Genomic DNA, 27,395 nt, shown 5'->3' on the forward strand with positions numbered 1-27,395 from the left:
CCCTTTGCATCTCTTGTGAATAAATAAATAAAATCTTCAAAAAAAAAAAAAAAACAAATAAAACAGCCCACTTGTCCCAGGCTGTGCCTGCATCTGCTTTGCTCGACCACCCTCTGACATCCTCGGGCTCCAGCGAGATCTCCTTGTTCCGGGTGCCTCCCTTCCTGCACCGCCAGGTCCACGAGGACCAGGAATTTCGTCTGGCTCATTACTGAAGCAGAATCCAGCACCTACAGCAGCACCTGGAAGGTACTAGGTGCTCAACAGATGTCTGTTACATAAGTGAAGAAATGAAGGATGGAGGAATGAATGATTGAGGTTAGGAATGCCTGTGCATGGACATCCAAGTGACCTTCTCATCCATTTTAAGAAAAGAGAGAAAACCACTCTGGTGTCATTTTCCCTAGGACAAAGGCTCAGTACTGGACTGTCCATGCCACAAGTGGATGCTGACCAGGATTTGGACACAGGTCTGCTGGACTCCAAGTCTGGTGCTCCTTTCAGAAGGTTTGAGTGCCGAGTGCTCCTGCTCAGGGCTCGGACCCACGGAGGCCCGCACTGTCCCAGCTCTGCACACCCCCGCCCGGCCCCCATGCTTGACATTTGCATCAAATGTCAAATATCAAAGGTGGGGACGCGTCCCTTGGGAGCCGGGAGTCGCTATTAGGTGCACGAGCTCTGGTCTCGGGCAGACCTGGTGGGCGCCCCCAGCTCTCTCACTCGGGTCGGGGAACACTTTAAACGGTCAGAACCTCCAGCATCCTCCCTCGTCTGCGAATGGGGAGGACGGTGCCTGTCTCGGGGGACACCCGTGAAGGTCGTGTGATTAACAGCGTGCCGGGCGCACAGCGGTGGCCACGCAGCCTGTGCTTGATGGAAGGTGGCCTTGATTATTCGCTGCGGGCTGAAAGGCCCCCTCGGTGGCAGCCGCGTGCGGCGAGGGTGGCAGAGAAACCTTGCCTCTTGGTCTTCCGGGGGAACCAGGAGAGCAGCGTCTTCGGCTTGGGCGGGGGTGGGGGTCCTGGGCTCACATTTAATTGATTGTAACATCGCACCCTGAACATGCTCCCCCGCGTAACCTGCACCCCCAAGAAGAGCCTCTGCAATCCTTCCGTGACTGTGTATAATGCGTTCCTGGGGCCCAGCACGCAACTTTCAAATTGGCTTACAATTTATCTGCAGCTCGGATAAAAACATTTTAATGACTGTGTGCGGCACGATCCCTCGGTGTCACCCACGGGGCTCCCAAATGTCTTTTCCTACCACATAGCGGGGATGTTATAGGCGTGAAATTACAGCCGCTCTCACATTTTGATCTGCACCCCGAGGCCCGTGGAAACGGCGCGTTAGAATGTGCTGGATGCAGATGCAGGGGCGGCAGACGGGAGGCCGGCTCTCCCGCACAACCGCTCGGCGCTTGTGATGCACGTGGGGCCGTGGGACGTGCCCGCTCCTCGTCTCCCTTCCCCCCTACTATCCTAGGAAGCTTCCCTTTGACCCCCAAATGGAGGAGGGGGCTAGTTGCCCCACTGTTGGTGGCCACGGTCCTTGGGGTCCTGTGTCGCACAAGCTTCCAATGGCCTCCATTCGCTCGTGGGTGCATGTGTGACGAGGAGGGGTCTATGCCATGTCACAGGCCCAGACAAGGAGCAGATTGTGGTGCTTGACACCCGCCCTGACATATATTTAAAGGCGGGTGTCAGGGAGCAGGTCGCAGAGTCACAGAACCTTCAAGTCTTTCTTATTGTGCCTGACATGTGACTGTCATGATCCCTACCCGTCAGGAGAGATACTATTTATCGAGCACTTGGAACGTGCCCGGCGCTGGACTCAGTGCAGTACTGTCTCCTGGGGATCATCTCATTTAACCGCCCGAACTTGGCCGACCCACGTCCTTCTCTGACCCTGGGTCTGGGCGACAGGTACAGGCTAGTCCCTGCCGCATAGGCTGACGTGGCTGCAGGAGCACCGGAGCCGCACAGCAGAGGCGACCTCACACGCAGCCCCCAGTGTCTCCCAGCAACCCCACCACCACGCCCGACCTCCAGGACCTCGGCGAGCCACGGCAGGCCCGAGACAACGGTGCTGAGGACAATAAAGTCTGGCCTATTGAACTTTTGGCTGCCTCGTCTGGGCTAAGTGCTTTGCAAACGTTATTTATTTATTTAAAGATTTATTTATTTATTAGAGAGAGAGCGTGCAGGGGGGAGGGGCAGAGGGAGAGAGAATCTCCAGCAGACTCCCTGCTGAGTGCGGAGCCTGATGTGGGGTTTGATCCCACAACCCTGAGATCATGACCTGAGCTGAAACCAAGAGTTGGACAGCTAACCGACTGAACCATCCAGGTGCCTTGCAAGCTTTATTTAAATAAATGAACTAAAAAAAAAAAAAAAAAACACCTTATTTCCACTCTACATATGGGCATAGCCACCATTGTCCCTATTTTACAGATGGGAAAACTGAGGCCCAGGGAGGCTAATGAACACAATGAGGATCTGGGATTCAGCCCGAAACCTGAGTGTCCTAACTTTGCATAAAAGGGATTATAACACCTCCTGGCTCACAGGGCTGTCCCCAGGATTCCGTAAGATAATGCCCATGAAGCCAGAAGCTCATGCACTGTGAGGCACAGGCCGGGGGTGGACAGGAGCTGTGATATGGCTCAGCTGCAGGCTTAGCAGGCACGGGGTGGGGACCTGCCCAGGGACACCCTGAATTTCCAGAGGCCAGAGCCCCTCCCCGAGTCTGGGGCCACTGGGTGGTCCTGCCCCTCCCTGGTCTCCCCGACAGCCTCAGCCTCCATCGGCCCCACCCCAGATGGCTGCCACCTGCCATCGGGAGGAGCCCAGACAGCAAGATCGGAGGAGAAGAGTCTCAGCCGGCTGTGCCCGGGGCAGAGAGAGGAGCCTTGCTCAGGCAGGCCCAGCAGGTCAGCGGTGCCATCCCAGTTGGCCCCATAAGATGGTAATGGATGGTACGAATGTCAGGGCGAGGAGGGGGCTTAGGACCATCTTGCTGTACCTCCTCATTGTACGGAGGATGACATGGAGGCCACGGAGGGAGGCCAACCTGCTCAGGGAGCTTTGGTGAATTACTGAGGAGTGTGGGCCTCACGGAGGAGGTGGCTTTTGAGGCCTCTGTTCTCGCTCACATAGAGAGAAACCTCAGCTGGAGCGTCGGTACCGCTTCCAGGGTGGGGGTTAAGATGCGTGGCTTCCGGTCCTAGCCAGGGCTGCAATCACAGGAAGATTTTGTGATCCCGGCTGTGTGACCTTAGGCAGGTTGCTTGCGTTCTCTGTGCCTTCATATCTGCGTCTGCAGAATGGGGCCAGTAACACTGGTACCCGCCCTCGGGCGGCTTGTGAGGACCGAAGGACGTAACATGGAAGGCACAGCCCAGCAGCCCCCAAGGGGCCCTCCTCGAGTCCTCCCCCTGAACTAGCTCTCACCCCACCCACGGCTGCTCTTTATCCCATCACCTGCCTGATTCTCTGCCCAGGATTTAGCACTGCCCACAGCTGCCTCTCACACGCATCTAAGTACATTTGCTGCTGGTCTCATGCACCGAGACAAGCCCCCAAGGACCCTGTCCCATCGAAGGAGAGTGTCCATTGCCTACTCAATAAGTATCCGATGGCTAGATGATTACGCACGCGTCCCTCATCAGACTGGGAGCCCCTTGACGGCGCAAACTGAGTTTTGTTCTTCACCACATTCCCTGGGGTGGCCGGCCTGGGGCCAGGCACCAAGAACACTGTGGACGACCGCAAGAGGGAGGTTAACCTGGCACTGGCCCATCCCCCAGGAAGCCAGAACACACCGCGCGCTGCCGCTGCAGGAATCAAGGTCCCTCTGCAGGTCTGGCCTTTGGAGGTTTCCATTTCCCCAGAAGCCGTGGCTTTCCACGGGGCCTTTATGCTTTCACTGATTGCCTGACTACGACAAGCTTTGTTTCCCCGGTAAATATCATTTGATAAGAAAATCAGAGAACACTGGGAGTCGGGGCCAAGTCCCGGAATTCCGGCAGCAGAACTGGAGAGCGTGCCCGACGAGGACGTCAGCACCCGCAGGGGTTTCTGAGGCTGCACGGAGCCAGGCCCTTGTCCTAAAGTGGAGAAACCGAGGCTGGGGTGGGGTGGGGGGACACAGCCAGCCAGAGACAGGCACTCCCATTATTATCCCCACCTCGCAGATGTGGAAATGGAGTCACAGACGCAGGGTCCGAACCCAGGACATCCTGACACCCAGGCCACTGCACTTTCTCACTGATCACTTGATGCTTCTGTGTCCCAGGAGAGGCCGTGGGAGGTCCAGGGTCAGATTCACTCTCTGTAGCCAGTGTGTTGGGTTGTCCTGCCTCCGAGGTGGGGGGCCTGCCCCCACTGCATGCTCCCCACGGGCACATCTATGAATGTGGCTCTTGGCTTCAGGCTGGAAAGGCTCCCCCACAGCTGCCCAGCACCTCCCTCCCTCCCTGTGTCCTCACTGGGTCTCAGGGCCCGGAGCTGGGAGTCCACGAATGGCCCCCCAGGCCCACCTCCCACCCCTGCCTTACAGAAGTGGACATTGAGCACCAGGACCGCTGCTCCCCCCCTCCCCCGCCCGGGAAGCCCTCACTCCTCCTTCAGCTCCTCATTTGTCCCAGCCAAGGTGTCAGAGCTCCTCCAAAGTGCCCAGGCCACGGGGATCCAGGGCCGAGGTACAGCCCTGCCTTCCTGAGGTTAGGGTATCAGTGCTGGTGGGAGAAGGGCTTCCCGAGATGAAATCCTCGGGTGGTAAGGCCACACCCATCCTATCTCCTCATTCCTCGAGGCAAGAGTGGGAAAGAAGAGGGTTCGTTGCCTCCCCTTGCTTTGGCAGGTGGTTCCCAGAACAGTCCCTCTGTGCACCCACTCGCACGGCCCTGCCCACGCTCCTGACTGTGACTCTGGGGCCGGGGGCCCTGCACTCACCCATGACGTTGAGGAAGATGTTGCCCGAGGCCAGGACCACTTTCTCTCTCGTGGCGCGGTCGTAGATGCCCACGTGGCACTCGTAGGGACCGTTGTCTGAGATGCGGACCTCGGGCAGCCTGTAGGGGAGGCAGAGGGGCAGGATGAGGGCCTTTCATATGGCGTTGGATGGCACAGCGTCCCACCCCCCAAAACAACACCGAGCCCCACTGTTCAGCCTTTGCTCCACAAACGCTTCCAGGACCCTCACATGCTCCTGTGCTGTGCTGAGGGCAAAAGCAACATTTATGGAGCACCGACTGTATGCCAGGCCCTGTGTTTGATGCTTCGGGAGGTGAAGGGTGGGGGCTGTGTGTTCAACCCGAATTGTATCTGTGCTCCTTTCAGCTTCTGAGAACTGCGGATGGTCATGGTGCCCAACCCTAGAAGCTCCAGGTGTGACCAGGGTAAGAGGCACCTGATCTGTGGCACAGGCTCAGAACTGTGTCCTAGCACGTCCCCTCCCTCAGCCCTCTACACAGGATCGCTATTCCCATCGTGGACACTGAGGCTCCAGAGGGGGCACAGGTGTCCCCCCTGCCTCTGCCACCAATATGGCTAAGAAGAGCCATGGTGGGGATTTGAATTCTTCTTTCCACACTGCCTTGCTGTCGCTTTATGTCCGGCCTTGGTGGCTTGCGGAGAAACACAGTACACTCCTTATCTCCAAGGAGCCCCACCTCGTCCCAGCCGAGCAGCACTCCCCATCACTCAGAGGGTGAGCCCATCTGAACACAAAGTGGGGAGCATCTGGTTCTCTCTGAGGTCCTTGGGAGGGAGATTTGGCCCGGAGGGAGGGCGACTAGGTCGCTGCTGCATCAGGGACATCTGGGGTCCTCCGGCACGTTGCAGCTTTCTCTGGGCCTGGTCATGGGGCCAAAGGGGAGCCTCATCAGGCTTAGAAGAAGTGGGGTCTCTCGGTTTGGGTCTCAGGTTGTCACACTGCAGCACAAAAGTGAAGAAGCGCTCGGTCACGGTCACCGAGGCCCTATGCACCCCGCTGGCTCCCCCAGGTAGTGCGATCAGAGAGGGCGGGTTAAGAGCACAGGCTCCGGGTGTGGGTCCCGCCCTGCCACCCCGAGGAGAGAGGTTCCTTCCATCCGGCTTTGTTCCCGCCCCCTCGTGGACACAGTGACTCTCAGCCGAGCCACGTGCTCCCATCTGCCTCTGCCGCGCAGTCCAACCTCAGACTCACTCCCTTCTCTCCTGTCCGCTGCCCCCCATCCTTGTCTCCCAGCTCCGTCCGCTCCTGACTCAGTGCTCCCCACACCTGGGGCCTCAGCCTGGGTTCCAGGCGGCTGGCTGGCTCCTCGGGGAGCCGGCACACATTAGCATAAACAAACACCTTCATTTACATAGACTGCGCAGAGGTTGACATCTGGTCTACCGACTGTCATAAAAGGACTGGGAGAATGGAATTTTCACCAGGGAAACTTTGCGGGGTGGGTGGGTGGGTGGGGGGAGAGGCTGTCTTCCTCTCCTCCCCCACCCACCCGCGGAGGAGCACCCTGTCAGTGGGAACAGCAGGGGACTGTCTCCCCTCGGGAGCTATTTTGTTTGTTCGTAACCCAGCCAGGCTGGAAAAGCAGCCCCTCCACCGGGCTCGGGTGCTGAGTGACAGTCGCCTACCGTGACATGTTTAGGTGACACTCGTAGGTATCAGTCATACGGGCGACCTGTTTAAATGACTTGTGGAGGTGACATGTGTGCAGGCGACATGCTGAGGCGACAGCCCTGTAAAGAAACAGGCTCCGGAGACACGTGTAGCTGGCAGGCACCCAGGTGAGGTAATGAGGTAACGGCGACAGGGTTGGCACGCAGGTGGAAACGCGCAGGTAACTGCCATGCGGGGGATACACGCAGACGTGTTTGTGTGACAGCAACGCAGGTGACACGTTCAGGTCACTGCTACCTGGATGACGTGCTCACGTGACAGTAACATAGGTGGTATGTTTGGGCGACTCGTGTAGACGACACAGTGCAGGTGGTTGGAGGACTGCCCAGGGGACACCTGCATTGGTGCCTTGTGAAGAAGGCAGCTTGCCGCCTAGGACTCTGTGCAGAACCAAGTGTTCCTTCACTGTCGCTGGGCTCCCTAGCTCCTCCAATGGCCCCAGTCCTGCTCCTGGGCACCGTCCTCCATCTCCCCGACCACACGCGGTGGCCAATCCTGGGGGCTCTACCTCGTAAGTACATCCCGCCCTACATCCACTTCCTTCCATCTCCCCTGCCACCACCTTTTCTCACCCGGAACGTGGGGGAGGGGTGGGGGGGGTGGAAGGTTAACGGGTTTTTCTGCCCCTGCTATGATCCACTCAACTCCTAGAACCCAGATCTTTTCAAATGCCAATAGAATTAATGGCACTTCTCTACCTAAAGCCCTTCATAGACATCTCTCTGCTCTTAAGAGTAAGACCCCACTGCTTATCTTGGTCAACAGCGTGCTGGCCTCCGCCACATCTCCAGCCACCCCTTAGCAGCCCTGCCCTCTTCCAGCTACGACGCTGTTCCTTCCAATCCTCTCAGGTGCCAACTGCCTCCTTTAAAAAAAAACAAAAACAAAAACAAAAACAAAACAAACAAACAAAAAAACTTAAATTTGGAATCATTTCAGATCTACAGAAGAGTTGCATGGAGAAGAGAGCATTTCCATACGTCCCTCACCCGATTTCCCTCATTGTGAACATCTCACACGACCACGGTACAGTTGCCAGACTGAGCAGCCAACACTGATACATCACTATTAATTCAAGTCCAGACTCTTTCCAGATTTCCCCAGTTTTCCCACTAAATGTCCCTTTTCCGTTCCAGAATCCCATCCAGGACCCATCAGAGACGACACAGGCATATTTAGCCCAGCGCCCCGTGTGATGCAGCACTTTGGCCTGCAATATCCCCTTTCCCTGGGAATGATGCATTTTCTTCCCTCTGGCTGCATCCTTCAAGTTACAAGGGAGGGTCACTTTCTTGGTGACCACCTGGACCACCTGGATAACAGCCTCCCGGATCCATGCCTCTGGCAAATTGCCTTTCAGTTCCTCTCCTCTGAGGGTGGAGTCTCTTTCCCAATTCTTGGCCTCGTGATTTGCTTTGACCAGTAGTATGTGTAGGTGTGCAAATTCCGAGCCAAGGTCCCAAAAGAACTGTCTCTCTCTCTCTCTCTTTCTCTGTACCCCTGCTGCTCTCTCCTCCTCTACCTCCCTTTCCCTACTTCGTCCCTGAGAATAAGCCTTTGGTGTGGATAAGAGCGCGCAGAGACATGGAGACAGCCCCCAGTTGTCCCAGCCATGCCAGCCAAGGCTACACTGAACCTAGCCAACCCCTAGACTCATGAGCAACAATTCATGGTCATTGCTTTAAACCATCCAGGTTTGGGATGGCTCGTTACGCAGCAATAGCGAACCCAGACAGCAGGACTTGTCTAAATTGTCACTTGATGACTTACGCCTATGACTCCCGAACTCACCCTCCTCCCCTGCCATGCACAGTAAGCTCTGGGAAGGCGGGGCCTTGCGTGGTGCTTGCTCGCCATCCTGGTAGGTGCCCAGTCAACACTCAGTACACGGGCGGCAACCCCCCAGGAGGCCGCAGAGTGCGCACGGAGAACCCTGTCTCCGTCTGTGCTGGAAAGCAGGTGCCGAGTCTACTTCTTACCTGCAGACCCAACAGTTTGCAGGGCACAGCTCTGCTTTGGACCAAACGCCTCCTTGTCTGCGCTCGTGCGCTCAGTGCTATCCTTCTAAAGTGGATTAAGCAGCCCAGAGGCCTCCTCTCCCCCGATGTGAGTGACATTGATCTGCATGCCGGATAAAAGGCCGTGCACAGATAGCAGGACCCTGAGGGGGCTGGGGCAAGAAGACCGACTCTCATCAGCAACGGGCTCCGATCAATAAACTATTAATAACTGCAAAGGTTTCTGGCAAAATCAGTGTAATGCAGTTTAGTGGCTGGAATTTACCAACATTGACGGCGGCCCTGAAGGGCATGTAATCATGTTTTTGAAAAACCGGACAGAGTTGGTGGGGGTCCTACGGGCTCTCCCTGTGGCCCCCGTGGCTCGGGTGGGGCCAGGCAAGGGCTGGTCACCGCGGCTACTGCCAGGCCCAGGGGCAGCACCAGTGTGTAGGCCTACTGTGTGCCATGCCCCGTGCTGAGCCGTAGGTGAGGGGCTGATACAGGGCCACAACGACTGCGTTCCTGCCCCCGTGCCTTTGCCCGGGCTGTGACCCCTGCGTCCACCCATCTTCCTTTCTTGTCCACATGGCAAGGCTCTAGCCAGCTTTCAAAGCCCAGCAGGTGAGTCTCCGCCTGTGATCCCAGCCCATCGGACAGCTGAGAAGATGACATAATCCACAGGGCATAAATCAAGACTTTGGCTCAGAGCTGATGCATCGGAGTCCAGGGGACTAGAATGTCCCTATGCCTCTATGCCTCGCAATCCTATATGCACAGAGGCAACACGACCAAAGTCAGAGAGTAGGCAACTGGACGCCATCCCTTGAAGCCAAGCCTGGAGGACGCCAGAGCCGCAGGACTGTCTTTGGGGCCCATCGCCACACCCCCTACCGCTCCTGGGATCTTCCTTCACCAACTAGCAGGTGAGCTTGAGCCTTCTGGTACCGGAACTCGCCTCCACTGCTCCGGAGCGTATTTCTATTCTGAGCCCCACCACTATCCAGGTAATGAGAGCCATCTGCTTCCTGCCTGCTGGGAGACACGGGGAAGGTCTTTTAGTTTCCTAAATTCCCTTCCCCCAGCTTCCGGTGGGCCCCCTAATTCCCTAATTCGGCTGACTGCAATTCCCTGAGCAAGTTGTGTTCACATCCTCCACACCTGACCCGGCCTCACAGCCTCCGCTCGCCTCTCCTTTCGTGGCTTTGTCTCTCCACGGGGAAGAGTCCTATATTCTCACGGAAGGGAGGTGGGGGACTTGGGAGCAGGGGGCAGGACTGGGGGGGGGGGAACAGAAGGCATCGTTGAGCTTCCCTTCCTGTATCGTGGGGGAATCCGGTGATCCAGAGAGTGGCATGTGCTGACACCGGAAGCCTGGACGGCTGAACAAGGCAAGTACGCCCTGAACAGAGCCTGGTGGCGCTTGTCAGATTCTTCCCTCTACACTGTTCCATGATTATTACATTTTAAAGAAATTATCAAGTGCTGACCAGCCCCCGAGGCACCGTTTGGGGTGTGAACTATGGATCCTGGAAGGCAGGGCAACACTTTTCAATAGCAACACTGCGGCCCTGTAACACATCCTTTCTATCCCGTCGGCCTATAGGTCTCCCCACATCTTAGAAGAAGTCGGCTGGACTTTAATTAAGTTGCTTTCAGATCAAGGTCATCATGACAAACATCCATCTCATCCTGCCACGTCTTAGGCGTAGTGCCACGAGTTAGGTCGGGTTGCTCCTATACTACATACAGGTCCCCTGGGATCCTTGCCTCTTAAATTTTTTTTTTTTTGTCTATGACTTTATTGGGGCATGATTTTTTTAAAAAAGCTTTATTTATTCATGAGACACACAGAGAGAGGCAGAGACACAAGCAGAGGGAGAAGCAGGCTCCCCGTGGGGAGCCCGATGCGGGACTCGATCCCAAGACCCCAGGATCACGCCCTGAGCTGAATGGCAGATGCTCAACCGCTGAGCCACCCGGGCGCCCCAAGGCATGATCAACAAACAATAAACTGTACACAAAGTTTACACATTTGAGGGCTTTTGACATATGTAGACACCATTGAAACCATTCCCACAATCAAGCTAAAGAACATATCTGTCATCCCCCCCCCCCCAGATTTCCTTGTGCCCATTTGTAACCCCCCAGCTCCCCAACCCCAGGCAACCACTGATCTGCTCTCTGTTCCTATAGAGCACGTTTCCTAGGATTTCAGGGAAACGAATTTGCTCTATGAGAAAAGTATGCAGGGCCCTTACTGTAGGTGCTTCTGACCCTCTTTCCTTCTAATCTCTCAGGAGAGGGGGTTGCAGGGCAGGGGATGGGCACCCGCTCTTCTTCTTTGCCTCCCTCTGCCCATTCTGCTGTGCCCGCAACCTCTCCACCTGTATCCATTCTTGTCAGCTCTCCTTGCCAGAGGCCCCTCCGGGCCATCCCCTCCCTACCGTGCTGCCAGAGTGACCTTATCACAGCGTGATGCGATCCGACAGGTCCTCCCCCAACTCAGAACCTTCCCGGGGCTTCCATCCTCCGGAGGCTCAAGCCCAAACTCAGTGAGACCGACACTCTCTCTGATCCGGACCCAGAAAGGAAGGAGGAAGGGATGGAGGGTGGAAAGGGAGCGTGTGGCCTCACATCTTTTGCCAAAATTCAACAATTAAATAAGAAGACTTGTCAGGCCCAAACTTTTTATTATCTCCCCTACTTAAAAAGCATTTTGTAACTCCGATGTCTTCATTTATCTACGCAGTTCCTCATTCCGGGCTAATGGAGGAGATTCAGGTAGCGACTGGTCCTTGGAGGCTCTGCTTTACTGAAGAGCAGAGAGATCCTTTTCATTTGTGTAACCATTGTTTGCATGGAAACGGAGCTTCCGAGGGGCTGGGAGAGACAGTTCCTTCAAGTAGGTTAAACACACCCCCTACAATCTTATTAGCCTAGTGCCTGCCTCAGCTCTGCTCCCTGCCATCCCTGCTGGAAAGATCTCAAGTGGGAAGTAATGAAGTCTTCCAGTTCGTGCATCTGCCATGGCTCCCTGAGTGGCTGCCCCCACCGAGTCTCTCCCTGCCTCAAACACCCGTTCACTCTCCCAAGCTCAGGGTCACGCTCCCGCAACGCTGGGCTAACTCGTGTCGGACGCCCACTCCATCTCCACAGAGCCTGGAGGCAGGGCTAATAAAAATGGCCATAAAGTCTCTGGCAGCCATGGGTGGTGCCTTTGGGATGTTTGCTAATAAGACACTTGGAAAGGGTTTGCTGCTCTCTGGGAAGGGCGGGGCAGCTATTGGCCTGTCCCCCCCCCCCCACACACACACCTGTGTGTTTGGCCCAGTGGCCCAGGTGTGCACCTGCTTAGCCAGCTTCGGCTGCTCCCCCTTCCCAGCTGCCCTCGAGGCTTCTGGCTTTCCCTTCACAGCCTTGGTGCCTGCGTGGATCCCCCAGTACTAGGAGATGGCCTGGCTACCAGGGGTCGTAGCCTTTGTGGCAACTGGCAGACGTGGGAAAGCAGCCAGGGACAGGTGAGAAAGGGCCTGGTCCAGGGGTGGGATCCTCTACCGGAGACTCTGGGAGGGTGCGGGGGTACAGACCTCAAACTTGAATGTACTCAAGAATCAACCCCCGGGGTCTGGTTGAAATGCAGATTCTAGGAGGTCTGTGCAGGGCCTGAGAAGGTCTCAGAAGCTCCCAGGTGATGCTGTTGCCACTGGCCAGCAAACCCAAGTCTCAGGTTCTCGGTACCTTCTCCCCACCCCATAGGTCCATCCGTCCACTTCACGCTGCCGCCTCCCACCAGACACACTCAGTGGTCCCCTTCCATTGGCTTCACCAAACCCCGAGTATCAGAACGTAGAGCTTGGAAGGCCTTGACAGGGGTGTGTCCGTAGTGAGTACCGTGGAGTAGAAATGATCTGAGGAGAGATCCTGCAGCTCCACATGGGTCTTTAAACCACGAGGGGCTCCCACAAAGCTGGCTGCACACGGAGCATGGCCTCCATCCCTCTCACTCTGCCCCCCTGAGCCAGACCCTGCATCTGCTCCTGGTCTTCCAGCCTCTGAGAGAGATGTTGCTTTCTCAATCTTTCCTGGTCCCCTGAGGGTGAGTCCAAGCTCAATCTCACCCCAGAAAGTGGAACCCAGACCTTGGACTGAGATCAAGGACAAGTGGGGTCTCGTTCTACTTGGTGGGAACTTGGCTAATGTCACCTGAAGTGATAAGACCTGAGCCATCTGTCGTCATTAATACCTTCCTAGGGAGGCTGCCTGCGGGGGAGAGAAGGCTCAACTGCAATGGGATAGGGATGGGACATTCTGAAACCGAGAAACAATTCCCTCACCTCCTTTTGGTCAATTCCTGGGGGTTCGCCTCCAGCAAGCCCTTGACAGGAGCAGACTGGGGAAATGTGTCCCCTGGGCAGGGAGCCATGGGGACTGTACACGCAGAGACGCTGATGGAGGAGGGAGACTTGTCCTGTGCACACAGGATGTACATGGAGGAGGCTGGGGGTTTTGCCCCTTTAATATCAGATTTCTTCCTTTTTTTTTTTTCAAAGATTTTATTTATTGATTCACGAGAGACATAGAGAGTGAGAGAGGCAGAGACACAGGCAGAGGGAGAAGCAGGATCCCCACAAAGAGGTCAATGTGGAACTTGATCCCAGGACCCTGGGATCACGATTTGAGCCAAAGGCTCAAGCACTGAGCCACCCGGGCGCCCCTAACAGCTGATTTCCCAATCCAGCCTGGTCTCCTTAACCAGGGCGACCAATCAGTCCTGGTTCGTCTAAGACTCTGCCCGTTTTAGCACTGCCATTCCCAGGCTCTAGGAACCCTTCAGCTCCAGGCAAATCAAGCTGCTGGTCACCTTATATTTGACAAATGAGCAAACTAAAGAGAGAGGAGAGATCTGCCCTAGGCCAGACAGCAGTTCATGGCAGATCAAGGATGAGAGGCCAGGCCACCTGTGCCAGCTGATCCAGAGAGGGACCCGGGAAATGGGCCGCAGACGGCCCGCCGCTTGGGGGCCCGGGGTCTGTAACAGCCTTACGGACCCCTCCTCGCACGGCGCACACACGGGCTGCTCCTGACCTGTGGCCGCTTGGAGCCGGAAGCCTCAGTGAGTTGGGGGCTCAACAAGCCTGAAATACCGGTGCCTTTTTTCACAACACAAAGCTGGAGAGTTTGGGTCTGACTTCTCTTGCCCCCAACCCAGCAGGAGAAGGACCTCTCAGAACTGCTCCCAGGAAGCCCGGAGCCGCCCCCCATCCCCTTCCAGCCACTTCCCCCTCCCCCCCCCCCCCCCCCCCCCCCCCCGCTGGGGAGCCAGTCAAGGGTCCTGGCCGCTCCATGTAGTGGGCTCATTTGAGAATCTCTGAGCAGCACCACTTAGGGTTGAACAGGCTGTCTCGAATTGGGGGACCCAGGGACCAGGTGGAGGGGGCGGTGGAGAAGGTGAGGGAGCTCCAGGCAGGAGGTCTGGGGCTGCCAGAAAAAGGCCTTTAGCTAAGGGCCGAGCCCCTCCCTGGGCTCTGAGAGTTTCATTACCTTCTTCCTTGTGTGTTTTCCCCTTTCTTTTCTGAAACTGCCTGAACTCTTTTTTTTTTTTCCAGGGCCTTTGAAAAGCCATTAGTGATTTTCATCCCCCTTTCAATCTGAAAATGGTTTCCATCATAAAATGTCTCAGTGGGTGCAAAACATCTGTGGCTTCCAATCAAATGCAGGGCTGGTAGGGAGGGATGATGGGGAGCAGCAGCAGAGGAGGGGAGAAGTTCCAGAACATGCCAGCCCCCTCCGGCCCTGCCCCCAGCTTCCCTCCACAGGCTGGGGAGTCTGGACCCATCTCAGGCCCTGGCTGGCCCCAGACTCTGTGGGTTGGCAATCCTGGCCGTGAGCATTTAAGGGGGTATAACTGGGACCCAAGTGCTGTGGGTCTCTGGCCAGCCCCGCATTATAGCAACAGTGGAAGGTGAGGACCCAGGTGAGGCCCCAGGTGAGGTCCCAGGTGAGGACTCAGGTGAGGCCCCATTCTGACCTTCCATTGCCCTTCCAAGGGGGAAGGGGCTTATCTCCCACTTGTCCACTCCTGAGCTGCACCCTCCTACATTCTAGAATTTCACTCCCGTCCTCCTGGACCGAAAGGCGCTGGGTGCTCATGCCAATCCAGCTCAGGCTGCCAGGTCTGTGTGACCTCAGGCAGGTCACTGCTCTCTTCTGCATCAGGGCTGTAGGGAGGCTTTGTTCTGAGGCTCAGAGGCGGTCACCGTGGAAGGCACCTCATTCCTGCCGAGATGGCAGCTGTGACTTCCCATTGGGCACCCTGGAAGTGGCCTAATTCCAAGGTGGGAAAATGCCTCTCAGCAATCAGATTTTATCTTCCAGTGATGCATTCTCAAAGAAAAATCCACAGAGCCTGGCCTGAGGTCCCTAGACTGCCCATATCGGGGAGGTTAGTAACTGGGACCCTGGAGGCTGACAGATCTGGGCTCACTGGCCCCTGCTGCTCTGGCCTCCTCTAGACGCCCGGTAGGTGGAAGGTGGGGGTCACTGCACCATCCATCCTGGCCTTTCCCACCGTGTTCAGCTGCTCCCGGGGGCCCAGAAGCCCACTCCATCCCCCCTCTTGCTCCATCCACCCCATTTTCCTGACTCTCCGGCCAGCTGCCTGCCCCTCCCCTGGCCTCCCCTTCTGACCCTCCCTCCCCACTCTCCCTCCCCCTCCTCTCCTGGCCTCTCCTCCCCAGCCTCTTGCTGCTGCCATGGAAACCACTTCTTCCTCCAAGTTCTGATTGATCCCTTTCTCATGGTCAGCGTGCTGAGCTCAGGGTCTGGGTGGGGAGGTGGGCGGTGGGGGAAATGGGAAGGGGCCAAAGGTTCAGGATGTTCCTTCCACCTGTCTTTACCCCACGCCATCCCAGGCCCAGCAGGCAAGGGACAGGTGGGCAAGGGACAGGTGCTGCCTGGAAAGACACTGGGCGGTGGGGAGCCAGAAGCCAGGCGGTGAGCCAAAGGGACCACAAAGGAAGCTGGGTGATGGGCATCTAGAAGTGAGGCAGAAGGGTGGGGGCACATGGCTGTGCCTGCTGTCTCCTTTCTATCCCCGTGGAAGCTTTACTTTTTAACAGAAATCTCTGCCTCTCTGTCTTTGCCTCTCTGCTTGGCAGTGGTGACAGTTGGCATCATGAAGACCCCAAGTGTCTTGGAGTCAAGCCCGCCTTGAGCAGAAGTGGGAAGGCATAGAAGGTGGCCTTCCAGGGCTCTGCACGCTTCCTGGCACCAGAGATCACTCTGGTCTTGTTTAGTGAACACAGCTGACCTGTGTCAAGGAACTCTAGGGGCCCCGACCATGCATGCCTCATTCATCCCTGCACGTCAATGGTTCATTGAGCACCTACTATGTGTAAGACCCACCACTGGGCACTTTGATCTCTTTCAGCCCTCATAGAAGCCCTCTGAAATAAGATATTAATAGTAATAATAATAATAGAGCTTCCTGTGTGCCAAGTACTCCCAGTTTTCTCATGCTGAAGTTTGAGTGATCTGGGACAAGTTATTCTATATCTGTGCCTCAGTTTCCCCATCTGTAAAGCCCCATCCTCACAACAACCCCATGAGGTAGGTATGAGTAGCATCATCCCAAGTTCACAGATAAGGAGACTGAGGCACGGGGCTGTTGTTTAGAACTTGACGCTCACTCAACTGGAGGATGTCAGAGCTGGACTCTCACCCTGGCAGCCAGGGTTGATGCCCTGAACCCCCAAGCTCGTTGCCTTTCGAGGTGGCAGTGACACAGGTTTCTGCAAGGTCACTGGCCAGTGGCAGGGTGGACGCAAACTCTGCAGCCTGGAAAGAGAGGTGAAGGGGGAGCAGGACGCCCGGGTCCTCGGAGGCAAGCAAGGCGGCAGACTGTGGCTTTAGAGCAGTGGTTTGGGCTCTGGGCCTCCTGCCAGCCGAGGCAGCTCATGGCCTGGCTGTGCCTTCTGGGGACTGAGAACAGACCCCTTCGTGTGCAGGGACCACATTCTTCCTGGAAGCAAACTCCAGCAAGAATCCATCACATGGGTCCCTCTACTCTGGGACCGGAGTGGCCTCGAGGTCAATCTCTCTGACCACAGTTTGACAAAAGGATCAGAGAAGAGGCTCAGAGGCATGGTTCCTGACCGCTGGACAAGCAGGCGGCACGCCAAAGCACTGCAATTCAGGAGGCTTCGTCCGCCAGGCGCCCTCGGCCCCCCCACCCCCGGCCCTCCCGTGTGGCTATCAATCAGCCCAGCCTCCTGCAGGGAGACAAGCGGGGGAAATGTCCTCAGAGTCCGAGATGGACACAGCAGCCAGCCGACATTCTATCATTCAGCACCTGCAACCGCCCGGCGAGATCAAAATGACAAACCTCTTAGCAGATTAGGAAACTGAGGCCCAGACAGGCCAAGCAATTTGTCTGAGGTCCCGCGGCCGAGGCCGGGAAGACCTGGGGCAGGAGCGCAGGTCTGTCTGGCTCCAAGAGTCCAGCGGGAGGACAAAACATGAGAGGGTGGCCTGCAGCTCCCTCTCTCCTCTGGGACGGCCCCGGGGCTGCTGCAGAGCAGGACCAATTACCCAGGTTGCGTAAAGGCAACCTCAACTTTCCCTGCAAACCCGCAGCTGGGCCTGGGGCCTTGCGGGAGGCCTATCCCAACCAGGTCAGCTGATGGGTGACCCGGGGCCGAACCTGATTCCTGCTGGTTCATCAAAGCTGAGCTAAAAACAGCCTTGCTCTGGCAGTGGAAAATTGAAACTCCCAGCTTCCTCTTAAGGCTCTTAAACAGGTCAGCCCACCAAAAAACCCAATCCTTCAATCTGGGTTCTCTTAAAAAGTAGGGCAGGCCAATTATGTTTTACTGTCCTGAGCAATGTGGGGCTGAGCGTGGGGAAGGTCAGGCCAGGGCGCCCGGGGCTGCCGGCAGATGGGAGACGGAGGAGCCAGCCAGCCTCTCCCATCAGCCCCTTTGTCAAAACAAAATTAAAACGCCTGGACTCTCGCTGGCACCGAGATCCCATCCAAGGTAATAGGTATTTATCTTAGTGAGTTCGGTTTTGGGCTCGATGCCACGGGGATGTGGAAACTGGAAGGGAGCTTGTTCCCTGCTCTGTCACCCCAGCGCCGTGCCTCGCACCGAGCAGACATTCTAGAACATTATCTGTTCACTCAGACATTCACCTGGCGTAGGCTTCCTGAGGACCTACTATGTGTCAGGGCCTGAGGTGCAGGGATACGGCTGTGAACAGTACAGACAAAAATCACCGTCTTCCTGACGCCGATGTCCTAGACGAGGGACACGGGCCACAGACGAAGCAAGCTTTGTCGCTTGTCGGTGGCTCTGTGCATATGAAATAGACGGGACAGGGATGGGGTGTGCTGGGAGTGGAGGTAGGGGGTTCGATTTTAAGTGTTGAGTTGCAGGGTGGTCAGGGGAGGGGGCCCTGGAGCAGGGACCCAAGGCGGGAGCCAGGGAGCCACGTGGGCCTCGGGGACAGGAATGGATGCGATCGACAATCACCCCGCTGACATCAAGCACCACAAATCACGGTGACATCCAGCATCTCCTTGCGGATTCCTTGGGCCGCGCTTTAGGAGATGAGCAACGGTGTGCAAATTACGGAGAAGTAGCAGAAGCTCAGAGACAACGTCAGAGACAAAGTCTCCCCTTCACAGGCTTGCCTTCTGGGTGAGGACACGAAAGGATTCAACAGCGAGTCTCTTTCCCTAGTAATAGAACCCGCGAGAGCGGAACCCACGGCCGCCCCAAGCAAAGACTACATTTCCCAGCCACCCCCAGGACGGGGCTGGCCATGTGACTACCTTCTGGCCAATGGGATGGGAACACAGGTGTTCGGTAGGGAGGTCCTGAGGGCTCCTGGAGGGAGGGGCTGTGCCCTTCTGCATCCCCTTCCTGGTCCCCCTGGCTGGAATGTAGTCCCGAGAGCTAGAGCTGGAGCAGCCTTCCTGCGCTCTGAGGTGACCTGGAGAATGGAGGCCAGGCACCGCGGAGCCCCGGGAGCGCAGGAGCCTGAGTCCCTGCCTCCATGGAAGGCCCCGCATGCCCTGGACGGGCTACCTAGACTCTCAGGAAAAAGAGACTTTTATCTAGTTTAAGACACATTTACTTTGGGTTTACTTTGGGTTGCATGTAGCCCAAACGAATACTAACAGATATAGTTTCAGACAACAGAAAGTGGGTGCACTGTGGGGGGCAGGGGCAGGGGCAGGAGAGGTGACTCCCGGGTGTAAATCCAGCCACTACTGATGGCAGTAGATTGCTACAATTGGAAAATTAAAGGGCACCTCTTCGGCCTTTTTAAAGAAAAGCCAAAAATAAAGGCATGGATGTGCAATCTCCCGATTTTCCAAAGTTTGCCGTTGATCTAATTTTTAAGAATTTTTATTTAAAAACAAACAAACAAAAAAAACCTCCCAGGGTTGATCAAACAGAACTTGTTTACTGGCTGGCTTTGGCCTGGGTGCTCCTAGCTTGTGCGTGAGAACGCCAGGGGAGGAAAGACTTCCAGGGGCCACACAGCAAGTGAGTGAGGGCAGAGCTGGGGCCGTCCGGGCTCAGGTGAACCTGCCGTTGGAAGCATCGAGGTGATAGCCACCTGCGTGAGCAACTTGCTTCGAGCCTTGTTGGGTTCGAGCTCCCGGAGTGGGCACCTTGGACCCCACCCAGGCCAAACAGGAATAGTCCTGCTCAGCCCAGCACCCACCCCCACCCCCACCCCTTCTCAGCGGACACAAGGCCTGCAGAAGTGAGCAGTGGCCTGGCAGACGGGCGCATCTGAACGGACACGTCACTCTCCACCAAATTCACCATCTGTTCCTCGTGCTAACTGCCAACGGAAGGAGGAGACGGGTTCTTGGTGGTGATGTTGGAAACGCGAGAATGAGGACCGGGCAACTGTTCACCCTGCTGGGAGCTTGGAGCGGGGCAGGGGCTGTCCCTCAGGCCCAGGGCAATGTCATTGAACAGTCACACTGGCCCAGGACGACGCCAGCAGCTGGGTGTGGGGTGGCCCGCGATCCTGGTCTGGGGGGAGCCACCTAGAGCCAGCATGCCCGCCCCCTGACTCTGGGGAAGGCCTTTAGCTTTACAGGGGACCTGTCCCTGTGCATTCTCTGGACCCGCTGTCAGCGCCCGCGTGAATCCCACAGATGCCAGACACGGCGGTGCTCAGGGCACCAGCTCTGCACCCCAGCTCCTCCACTGACGCACCGTGCGACCCCGAGCAGGTTACTCTACCCATCTGTGCCCACCTTTCCCCACCTTAAAATTCAGGACAGTAATACTACGTTTCCTGTGGGCTTTGGGCTTTTGGAGGGACTAAACGAGATGGCACAGACCAGCCCTGCCCCCAAGCTGCCTTTCTGTTTTTATTCCGTCATTAGCATTGGGGTTTACGCGCCTGCCAATCACTCGGCCCTCCTCGGCTGCTCCTTGAGAGGCCTGCGTAGGGATGCGGACTCATGCCCAGAGACCAGGTGGGGGAAGGACAAGGACCAGGAGGTCCCAGAAGACGGCGCCGTCAGGGCGCGCCCGGAGGGAACATGGGTGCGCACTGCTCTCGACAACACTCAAGACCGAACACTGAGAATTCATTTTCTCCAACGGATTTTGGATGTTCGAGGCTTTGTCCTGGCCTCAGGGTCTCTTGAATCTGGTGGTTCTGATTCTCGGAGTTAGGGTGTTGGCTTAATGGCCAAAAGCACAGGTGGTGGCATCTGAGAGAGGTCACCTGAGGTCAAATTTTAGCTCTGCCACTTGGAAGCACAGTGACCTTGGGCAGGTCTGTGCTCTGCCTCCCGACTGTGAAAGTGACTGATAAGATGTGACTGTGGTTATAGGATGTGGAAAGACGGAAGTTCTTTCCCTGTTCACAGACCCTGGAGCAGAGGGGTGGGTGCCGGTCCTGGAAAAAGCTGGCATGAACGACACCACCATGTATGGCGAAGGTACTGGTTCTAAGTGCCTCGCTTATTCCATCTCTTAATTGTCACCAAGACCCGGAGGGGCGGGCACCATACCCATGACGAACTGGGGCTTCAGTGAGGTTCCCTGAGCTGCCCGAGGTCACCCCAGAAGACAGTAGTACAGAGAGATGTCACGAGCCCTGCAAAGTGGAACAAAGGGTGGGCCCCATCCTTTAACGTTAGCTCCGTGAGCCAATCTGTCCCTGTGTCCCTAACATCTAGAACTTTGCTAGGCACATACAGGTGGCCAGTGAGTTTGCTGAATAATAATACAGAACACACAGCACTTAGAGTGTGCCAGACACTGTTCTAAATAAACACTTAGGGGATGCCTGGGTGGCTCAGTGGTTTAGCGTCTGCCTTCAGCCCAGAGCGTGGTCCTCGAGTCCTGGGATCGAGTCCCATGTCAGGCTCCCTGCATGGAGCCTGCTTCTCCCTCTGCCTCTCTCTCCCTCTCTCTCTCTCTCTCTCTCATGAGTAAATAAATAAAATCTAAAAAAAAAAAAAAAATTAAATGAGCACTTACACGGGCTGACCCACCGAATCCCCTAATCACCCTGTGGTTGTTATTATGTAGTCTATCTATGTGTCTGTCTCATCTCCATTTTACAGCTGAGGGAACTGAAGCACAGAGAGGTTAAGTAACACGCCAAAAGTCACACCAAAACTCACTCTCTGGCCCTCACAGTGCCCCTGCCTGGAGGAAGGGACAATGACAGCTCTGCTCTGACAGGGCCCAAGTTCTCCAGGGCACCCCACCCCCACTGCTCCGCATCATTGGCTGGCACAGCCCAGGCCCAGTGATGGGCACAGGCTGAGAACCCCAACTAGTCCCTGGCATACTTCTGTCTCAGGCTGACTCTGGGTCTGCGTTTCTCATCAGGGGCCTGGACTTTCAGAAAGTGAGCCTGAGAGGCAAGCACGGATCTCTGCACTCCAGAGTGTGGCAAGGCTTTGTGTGCTTCCAACCGCACAAACACTGAAGGACTTTTCTGTTCCAGATACCATGCTGCGGGCTTCTACATAGGACCTTATTAAATCTTCAGTGCATCTGTCTGTCCTTTCACCTACCCATTCATCCATCTGTCCATCTACTTCTCTGCTCATCCATCCATCCATCATCCATCCATCCCAGTATCCACCACTCATCCATCCATGTATCCAACCATCCATCCATCCATCCATCCATCCATCCCAGTATCCACCACTCATCCATCCATCCATCCATCCATCCATCCCAGTATCCACCACTTATCCATCCATCTATCCAACCATCCATCCATCCATTCATCCATCCAACCATCATTCATCCATCTAACAAGTCTACATTAAGTGTCTACCATGAACCACTCAATGTCCTTGATGTAAGCATCACCACTCCCATTGTAGACATGAGGAGAGGCCTCAGGGAAGTTACATAATACACCCTGGTGCTGGTCCTTTCCAAGTTCTTCTCTGGCAAGAACAATATTATCAAACCCTTGGATTCAAGTGTGGCCAAGCGTGCTGGCCAGAGCCAGAGTTTCCCTCTTTTCTTGGTTCTAGGTGATTCCAGGTGGGCCAGCTTGTGTTGGCTCTTGGACAGCTCTCAGCTCCTTGGGGCTGAGTGGGAATAGCCTGGGAGGGTATAGCTGGATCAGAGCAAACGTGCGCCACTGCTGAGATTCCTCTCACATGGTACTTCACACTCCCCTGCCTTCACTCCAGCCATAGATCTCTGGATGCCCCACTGGCCTTTGTCCCTGCTGTGCCCCCCTGTGACTGGAAAGCCTTCCTTCTAATTCATTGGCCATTTCCCACCAAGCATGGTCTCTGATAAACCATCCGAGCCCCTCACCCCCCTGCACCTCTGTCAGCCAGGCCCGGTAGATGCTTGTGGACTCCTGGGCTATGAGTGCCTCCCATAGCTCGAGAAGTGTGTCTCACTGCAGCCAGAACTCTTAGCCACTCTCCCAGGCCTGGCGCATCATTGGCCTCTGTGTAAGTTTGCTGAGGGACGGGATGGTGGAGAGATGGCCTCAGACCACCCCAGCCGGGTCCTGGCTCTGCTACAAGTCATTCTCTGTGTGGCCTCAGGCAAGGCACTTGACTTCCCTGGTTTCCCTTTCCCTCATCTGCAAAGTGGGGCTCATGAGGGGGTGACCCTCACAGGCTTATTGTGAGGCTTCAACGAGCTCCTGTACACAGAAGCCGGGGCAGAGGGCCCAGCCCACAGCAGCGCTCCTACACACTCAATAAACGTTAGCACCGTTACTACTATTAATGAGGCCCGAATCATCTCTATACATGAAGGATGACCTGCTAGCCTCCAGGGAATGAGTCAAATCTCTAGAGCTGGAATGTGGCGAGAGCAGCCAGGCTGGTCTGGAGGGGGGGAGGAGGGGGAGGAGGAGGAGGGGGAGGAGGGAGAGGGCCGCGGCTGAGTACACAGTGTCTTTGTTTTAAAAAAAAAAATGAGGTACGTTCAGGAGAAGGCAGATGCATGAGAATAGGTTTATCAAGGTGGTTTTCAGCTCCACTGTAATTTAAAATAAATAAGTCAATTTAATGTTTATAGAGTGAGTTATGCCTTATTAGGGACACGGTGAGCTGAGGAAAGTTGGCCAAGGCGAAATTTGAGAAATTGGCCCCGGCCGTGGGAGTAATTATGGCCACGCGTTAGTTAGTGTGTAGTCCTGCCCGATGATATTTTCATTCCGTCTAATTTATTAGTTTATTAGCTTTATGGGGATTGTAGAAAGTTATACCACAACATGGGTCTAATTTGATCCGAGCCCAATTTTCACGTCTTCCCGAGAGGGGCCGTAATAAGGCAAGAGACCCCTGCTTCAGGGCCGCTTCCAAGTTTTCCAGAAAGACTCAGGGCAGAGTTCCAGGGCGCTGGGCACCAGGGGTGTGAATCAGGACACGACAGAGGACAGGGGTCCGCGCAGAGCGCAGACTGTCCAGTCTTCCAGGCCAGCACCTCTGCCTTCTAGTCACGTGACCGCCAGCGCTCGGTGCAGGTCAGTCTCAGTGGTCCCACCTGTGAAATGGGAGCAATAAAGATCCCTCCCCCATCAGTGGTAGTGGAGAGCCCTGCGGAAGCAGGGCCTGGGTGGCGTTGGTCAGCACTGTCTCCCGAGGGCCCAGCACCATGCCCGGCTCATCACGGGCATTCAGTAAAGGGTGCGGGGTGAATGTGTCAGAGGCCGACTGCTGTGTAAGGTGCGTAGCCCTTAATCGTCACCCGCTTCTACTTCTTGTGCCCTGGGCCAGTTCCAAGAGCTTTATGAACCCATTTAAGCCTCAAGAGCATTCTACGAGCTAGGTACTGTTATCGTCAGTCCCAGTTTAGAAAGGGGGGAAACTGAGGCCCCGCCTAGAGTCCCATAGCCAGTGTGGCAGAGCTGGGATTCAGACACCAGAAGCCTAGCGCAAGGGGACCCTATCATGTCATCTCCTGTCCTAAAGGTGCCTTATATTTGGCTTGATTATGCCCAACAAAGATCCAGTTCCATGATACCTCAAACCCTTTCATTTGGAGCCCAAAACCCGCATGAGCTGGCCACCTCTTCCCTCTCCAGCTGCAATGCCTTCTGCTTCCTCTGCCCCGTCAGCCTCCTCCTCCCCAGACGCCCCCCTTCTCTGCCCAGGTGGTCTCCATGTGGCCCCACACAGCACCCAGTGGGTCTGCTCCATTCAACAGATGCCTTTGAGAGGCTCGGCCCGCCAGGCCAGCCCAGGACGGTGGGAGCATGAGAATGGATGGCAGGGCTTCTTGCTCTCAAGGAGTCCACGCCAAGTTCCTGAGCACCTACCGTGCACCAGACCCCGGAGGGGCAACTGGTGCAGAAAAGAGGAAGGGGCCGGTCCTTGCATCCTACACATGGTCAAAGGGCCCTCGCAGATGTGGTTGAGGATTCCGAGACGGGGAGACTCTCCTGGACTATGAAATCACAAGAGTCCCCAGCAGAGAGGGACAGGAGGGGCAGGCTCGGGAAAGAAGAGGTGGTAACAAAGGCACAGGTTGGCGCAATGCCACTGCTGCAGGGGGCTACAAGCCCAGGCTGTGGACACTTGCGGACGCCTCAAGAGGCAAAGAAACAGGCTCTTTCCTGGAGCTTCCAGAAGGAACTCAGTCCTCCTGGCCTCTGATCTTAGCTCAGGGAGACCCATTTCAGACTTCTGACGTCTGGAATCGTAAAATGCGAACTTGTGGCATTTGAAGCCACCAGGTTTACAGTGAACGGTGGCGGAGGCGGTAAGACAGTACTACAGCAGCCACATGGATGGAGTTAGCTGCTACTGTGCTAGAACCTGACCGAGCGAGATCTCATTTCATCTCCCAGCAGCCACTCTCCTCAGGCAAGCAGGTGCTCTCACTCCATTCCACAGACCCCGTTATTCACTTATTTAACAAGGACTTATTGATTGCCCAGGCAACCTTCCAGGTGCTGGGGATGGAGCAGGAGAGCAAGAGAGGGGAGGAACGGTGATTTCTGGAGGGCAGAGGGACACCATAAACAAGCCTACTTGTACATATGGGTCACATAACACCAGGAAGTTACATAGACATATTCTATGGGGGCGGGGGGAGGCAGAGTAATGATAGTGATGGGTTGCTGTTTTAGACAAAGTGGTTATGGAAGGCCTCTCTGCAGAGGTGACATCTGAGCAGAGACAGGGACGGACCGGAGGAGGAAGACTTGTGGACATTTGGAACATTCCAGGCAAAGAAACTGCAGAAAAGTAAGGTACTTGTTCACCTGGGTTTGGAGACAAGGGAGGGCCTATTTAGCCTGGGTAGAGGTCTCAGGGCGGATTCCCAGGGGCAGAAATGTGTGAGTCTGTTCTGGAAGGGTTGGTGGAAGAGGGCAGACAGGCACAGGTGGTGGGTGGCAGAGAAGCACGGTGGGAGCTTTAAGAAATGGGGTCACCCTTATGGCTGGACCAAGGGTAGGAATGCATAGGTAGTGGGGGCATCTGGAACTTTCAGACCTTGCTGGCAGGGCTCTGAAAAGGGGAAAAGCACTTGGGGAAACAGGCAGTGTCGTAGGTTGAACTGTGTCCTTCCAAAAGATCTGCTGACATCCTAACTCTCAGTACCTGTGAATGAGACATCATTTGGGAATAGGATATTTTGTAGATGTAAGGGAAGCAGAGGTCATCCTGGAGTAGGTGGGCCCTAATGCAGTGTCTGGTGTCCTTAGAAGAGGGAAGTTTGGTCACAGAGGCACAGACCCGGAGGGCAGATGCTACGTGAGGATAGAGGCGGAGAATGGAGAGAGGCGCCCATAAGCCAAGGCCTGCCGGCCACCACCGGATGCTGGGAAGGGGCGAGGTATGACTTCCCCAGAGCTTTCAGAGGCAGCATGGCCCTGCTGACACCTTGGTTTCACGCTTCAAGGCTCCAGAACTGTGAACACACATACTTCTGTTGTTTTAAGCCACGCAGCTCGTGATGGCAGCCTCGCAAATTAATACCGGCTGCCCCCACTGAGGTCGGGCCTCAGCCTCCCCTACGCTCCTGCATCCCCTCTCCTAGGGATGCATCCGAGAGATACGAACACCCGCTCACGTTCAAGGCCACTTTACTCGTCATTGCTCAAAACTAGAAGCAACAGGGCAGCCCGAGTGGCTCAGCGGTTTGGCACCACCTTCGGTCCAGGGCCTGAACCTGGAGACTCAGGATCGAGTCCCACATGGGGCTCCCTGCATGGAGCCTGCTTCTCCGTCTGCCTGTGTGTCTGCCTCTCTCTCTCTCTCTCTCTCTCTCTCTCTCTCTCTCTGTGTCTCTCATAAATAAATAAATAAAATCTTAAAAAAACAAACAAACTAGAAGCTACAACCCCAACGTCCCCACACAGGAGAACGGATAAAGAGACTGTAATTTCGCCACACAATGGAGTAGTTCACAGAGATGAAAAAGGATCATCCATGGGGATCCTTGGGTGGCGCAGCAGTTTAGCGCCTGCCTTTGGCCCAGGGCGCGATCCTGGAGACCCGGGATCGAGTCCCACGTCGGGCTCCCTGCATGGAGCCTGCTTCTCCCTCCTCCTGTGTCTCTGCCTCTCTCTCTCTCTCTGTCTGTCTATCATAAATAAATAAATAAATCTTTAAAAAAAAAAAAAGGATCATCCACTGACACATGACCCCTGCAGACAGGTCTCCCAGACATCAGGCCGGGCCGAAGGAGCTGGACACAGAAGGTGCAATCCTATGTGCGTGCAACACGAGCCCGGGAGTTTGTTCAGAGGTTAGAATCGCGTTTCCCTCTTGGGGGAAGGACACCGTGTGGGATGCTGGGAATGTGTTACGTCCCCGCACGGCGGGCGGCACTCGGCCGTACGTGTGTGGTTCCCTGAGCCGGGCCCTCTACATTAAGCGCTGTACTGTGTGCATGTTATATCTTCGTGAAAAAGGGAAATAAATAGATGGGGACCCCCAGGGCAGAGCCTCGGAGGTTGGACGGAGGCATCTGGCGTTGCTTCTGTTGGCCCCTGGGAGGCTGGGGATGGAGGGCCGCTGAGCGGAGGGTGAGGTGCAGGCAGCCAAGGCCAGGGCTGGGGGCACTTAGCGGCATCGAAAGGAGATTTATGATGAGTCCAGGGCCCCCCTTGGCCCATCAGCAGCCAGAGCAGCTGGCAGGGCCTGCGTGTGCCTCTCCCCACCCTGCATCTCATGGGCTGGCATCGCAGCCTGGGCAGGCGAGGGAGAAACAGAGCGCGGAGAGCTAATGGTGCAGAGACACA

The 27,395-nt window shown here is 55.8% G+C and overlaps 1 protein-coding gene across 1 annotated transcript in view; it reads right to left on the reverse strand.

Moving 5' to 3' along the window:
- Positions 1–27,395, reverse strand: part of IGSF21 (immunoglobin superfamily member 21) — a 240,475-nt gene that overhangs the window by 34,462 nt on the left and 178,618 nt on the right. The window contains exon 4 of the mRNA XM_072751042.1: positions 4,953–5,071. Coding sequence (XP_072607143.1) covers positions 4,953–5,071 — 119 coding nt within the window. The remainder of the gene's footprint in view (positions 1–4,952; positions 5,072–27,395) is intronic.

The sequence above is a fragment of the Vulpes vulpes genome, chromosome 2 (assembly GCF_048418805.1).
Source record: "Vulpes vulpes isolate BD-2025 chromosome 2, VulVul3, whole genome shotgun sequence".
Taxonomy (NCBI): Eukaryota; Metazoa; Chordata; class Mammalia; order Carnivora; family Canidae; genus Vulpes; species Vulpes vulpes.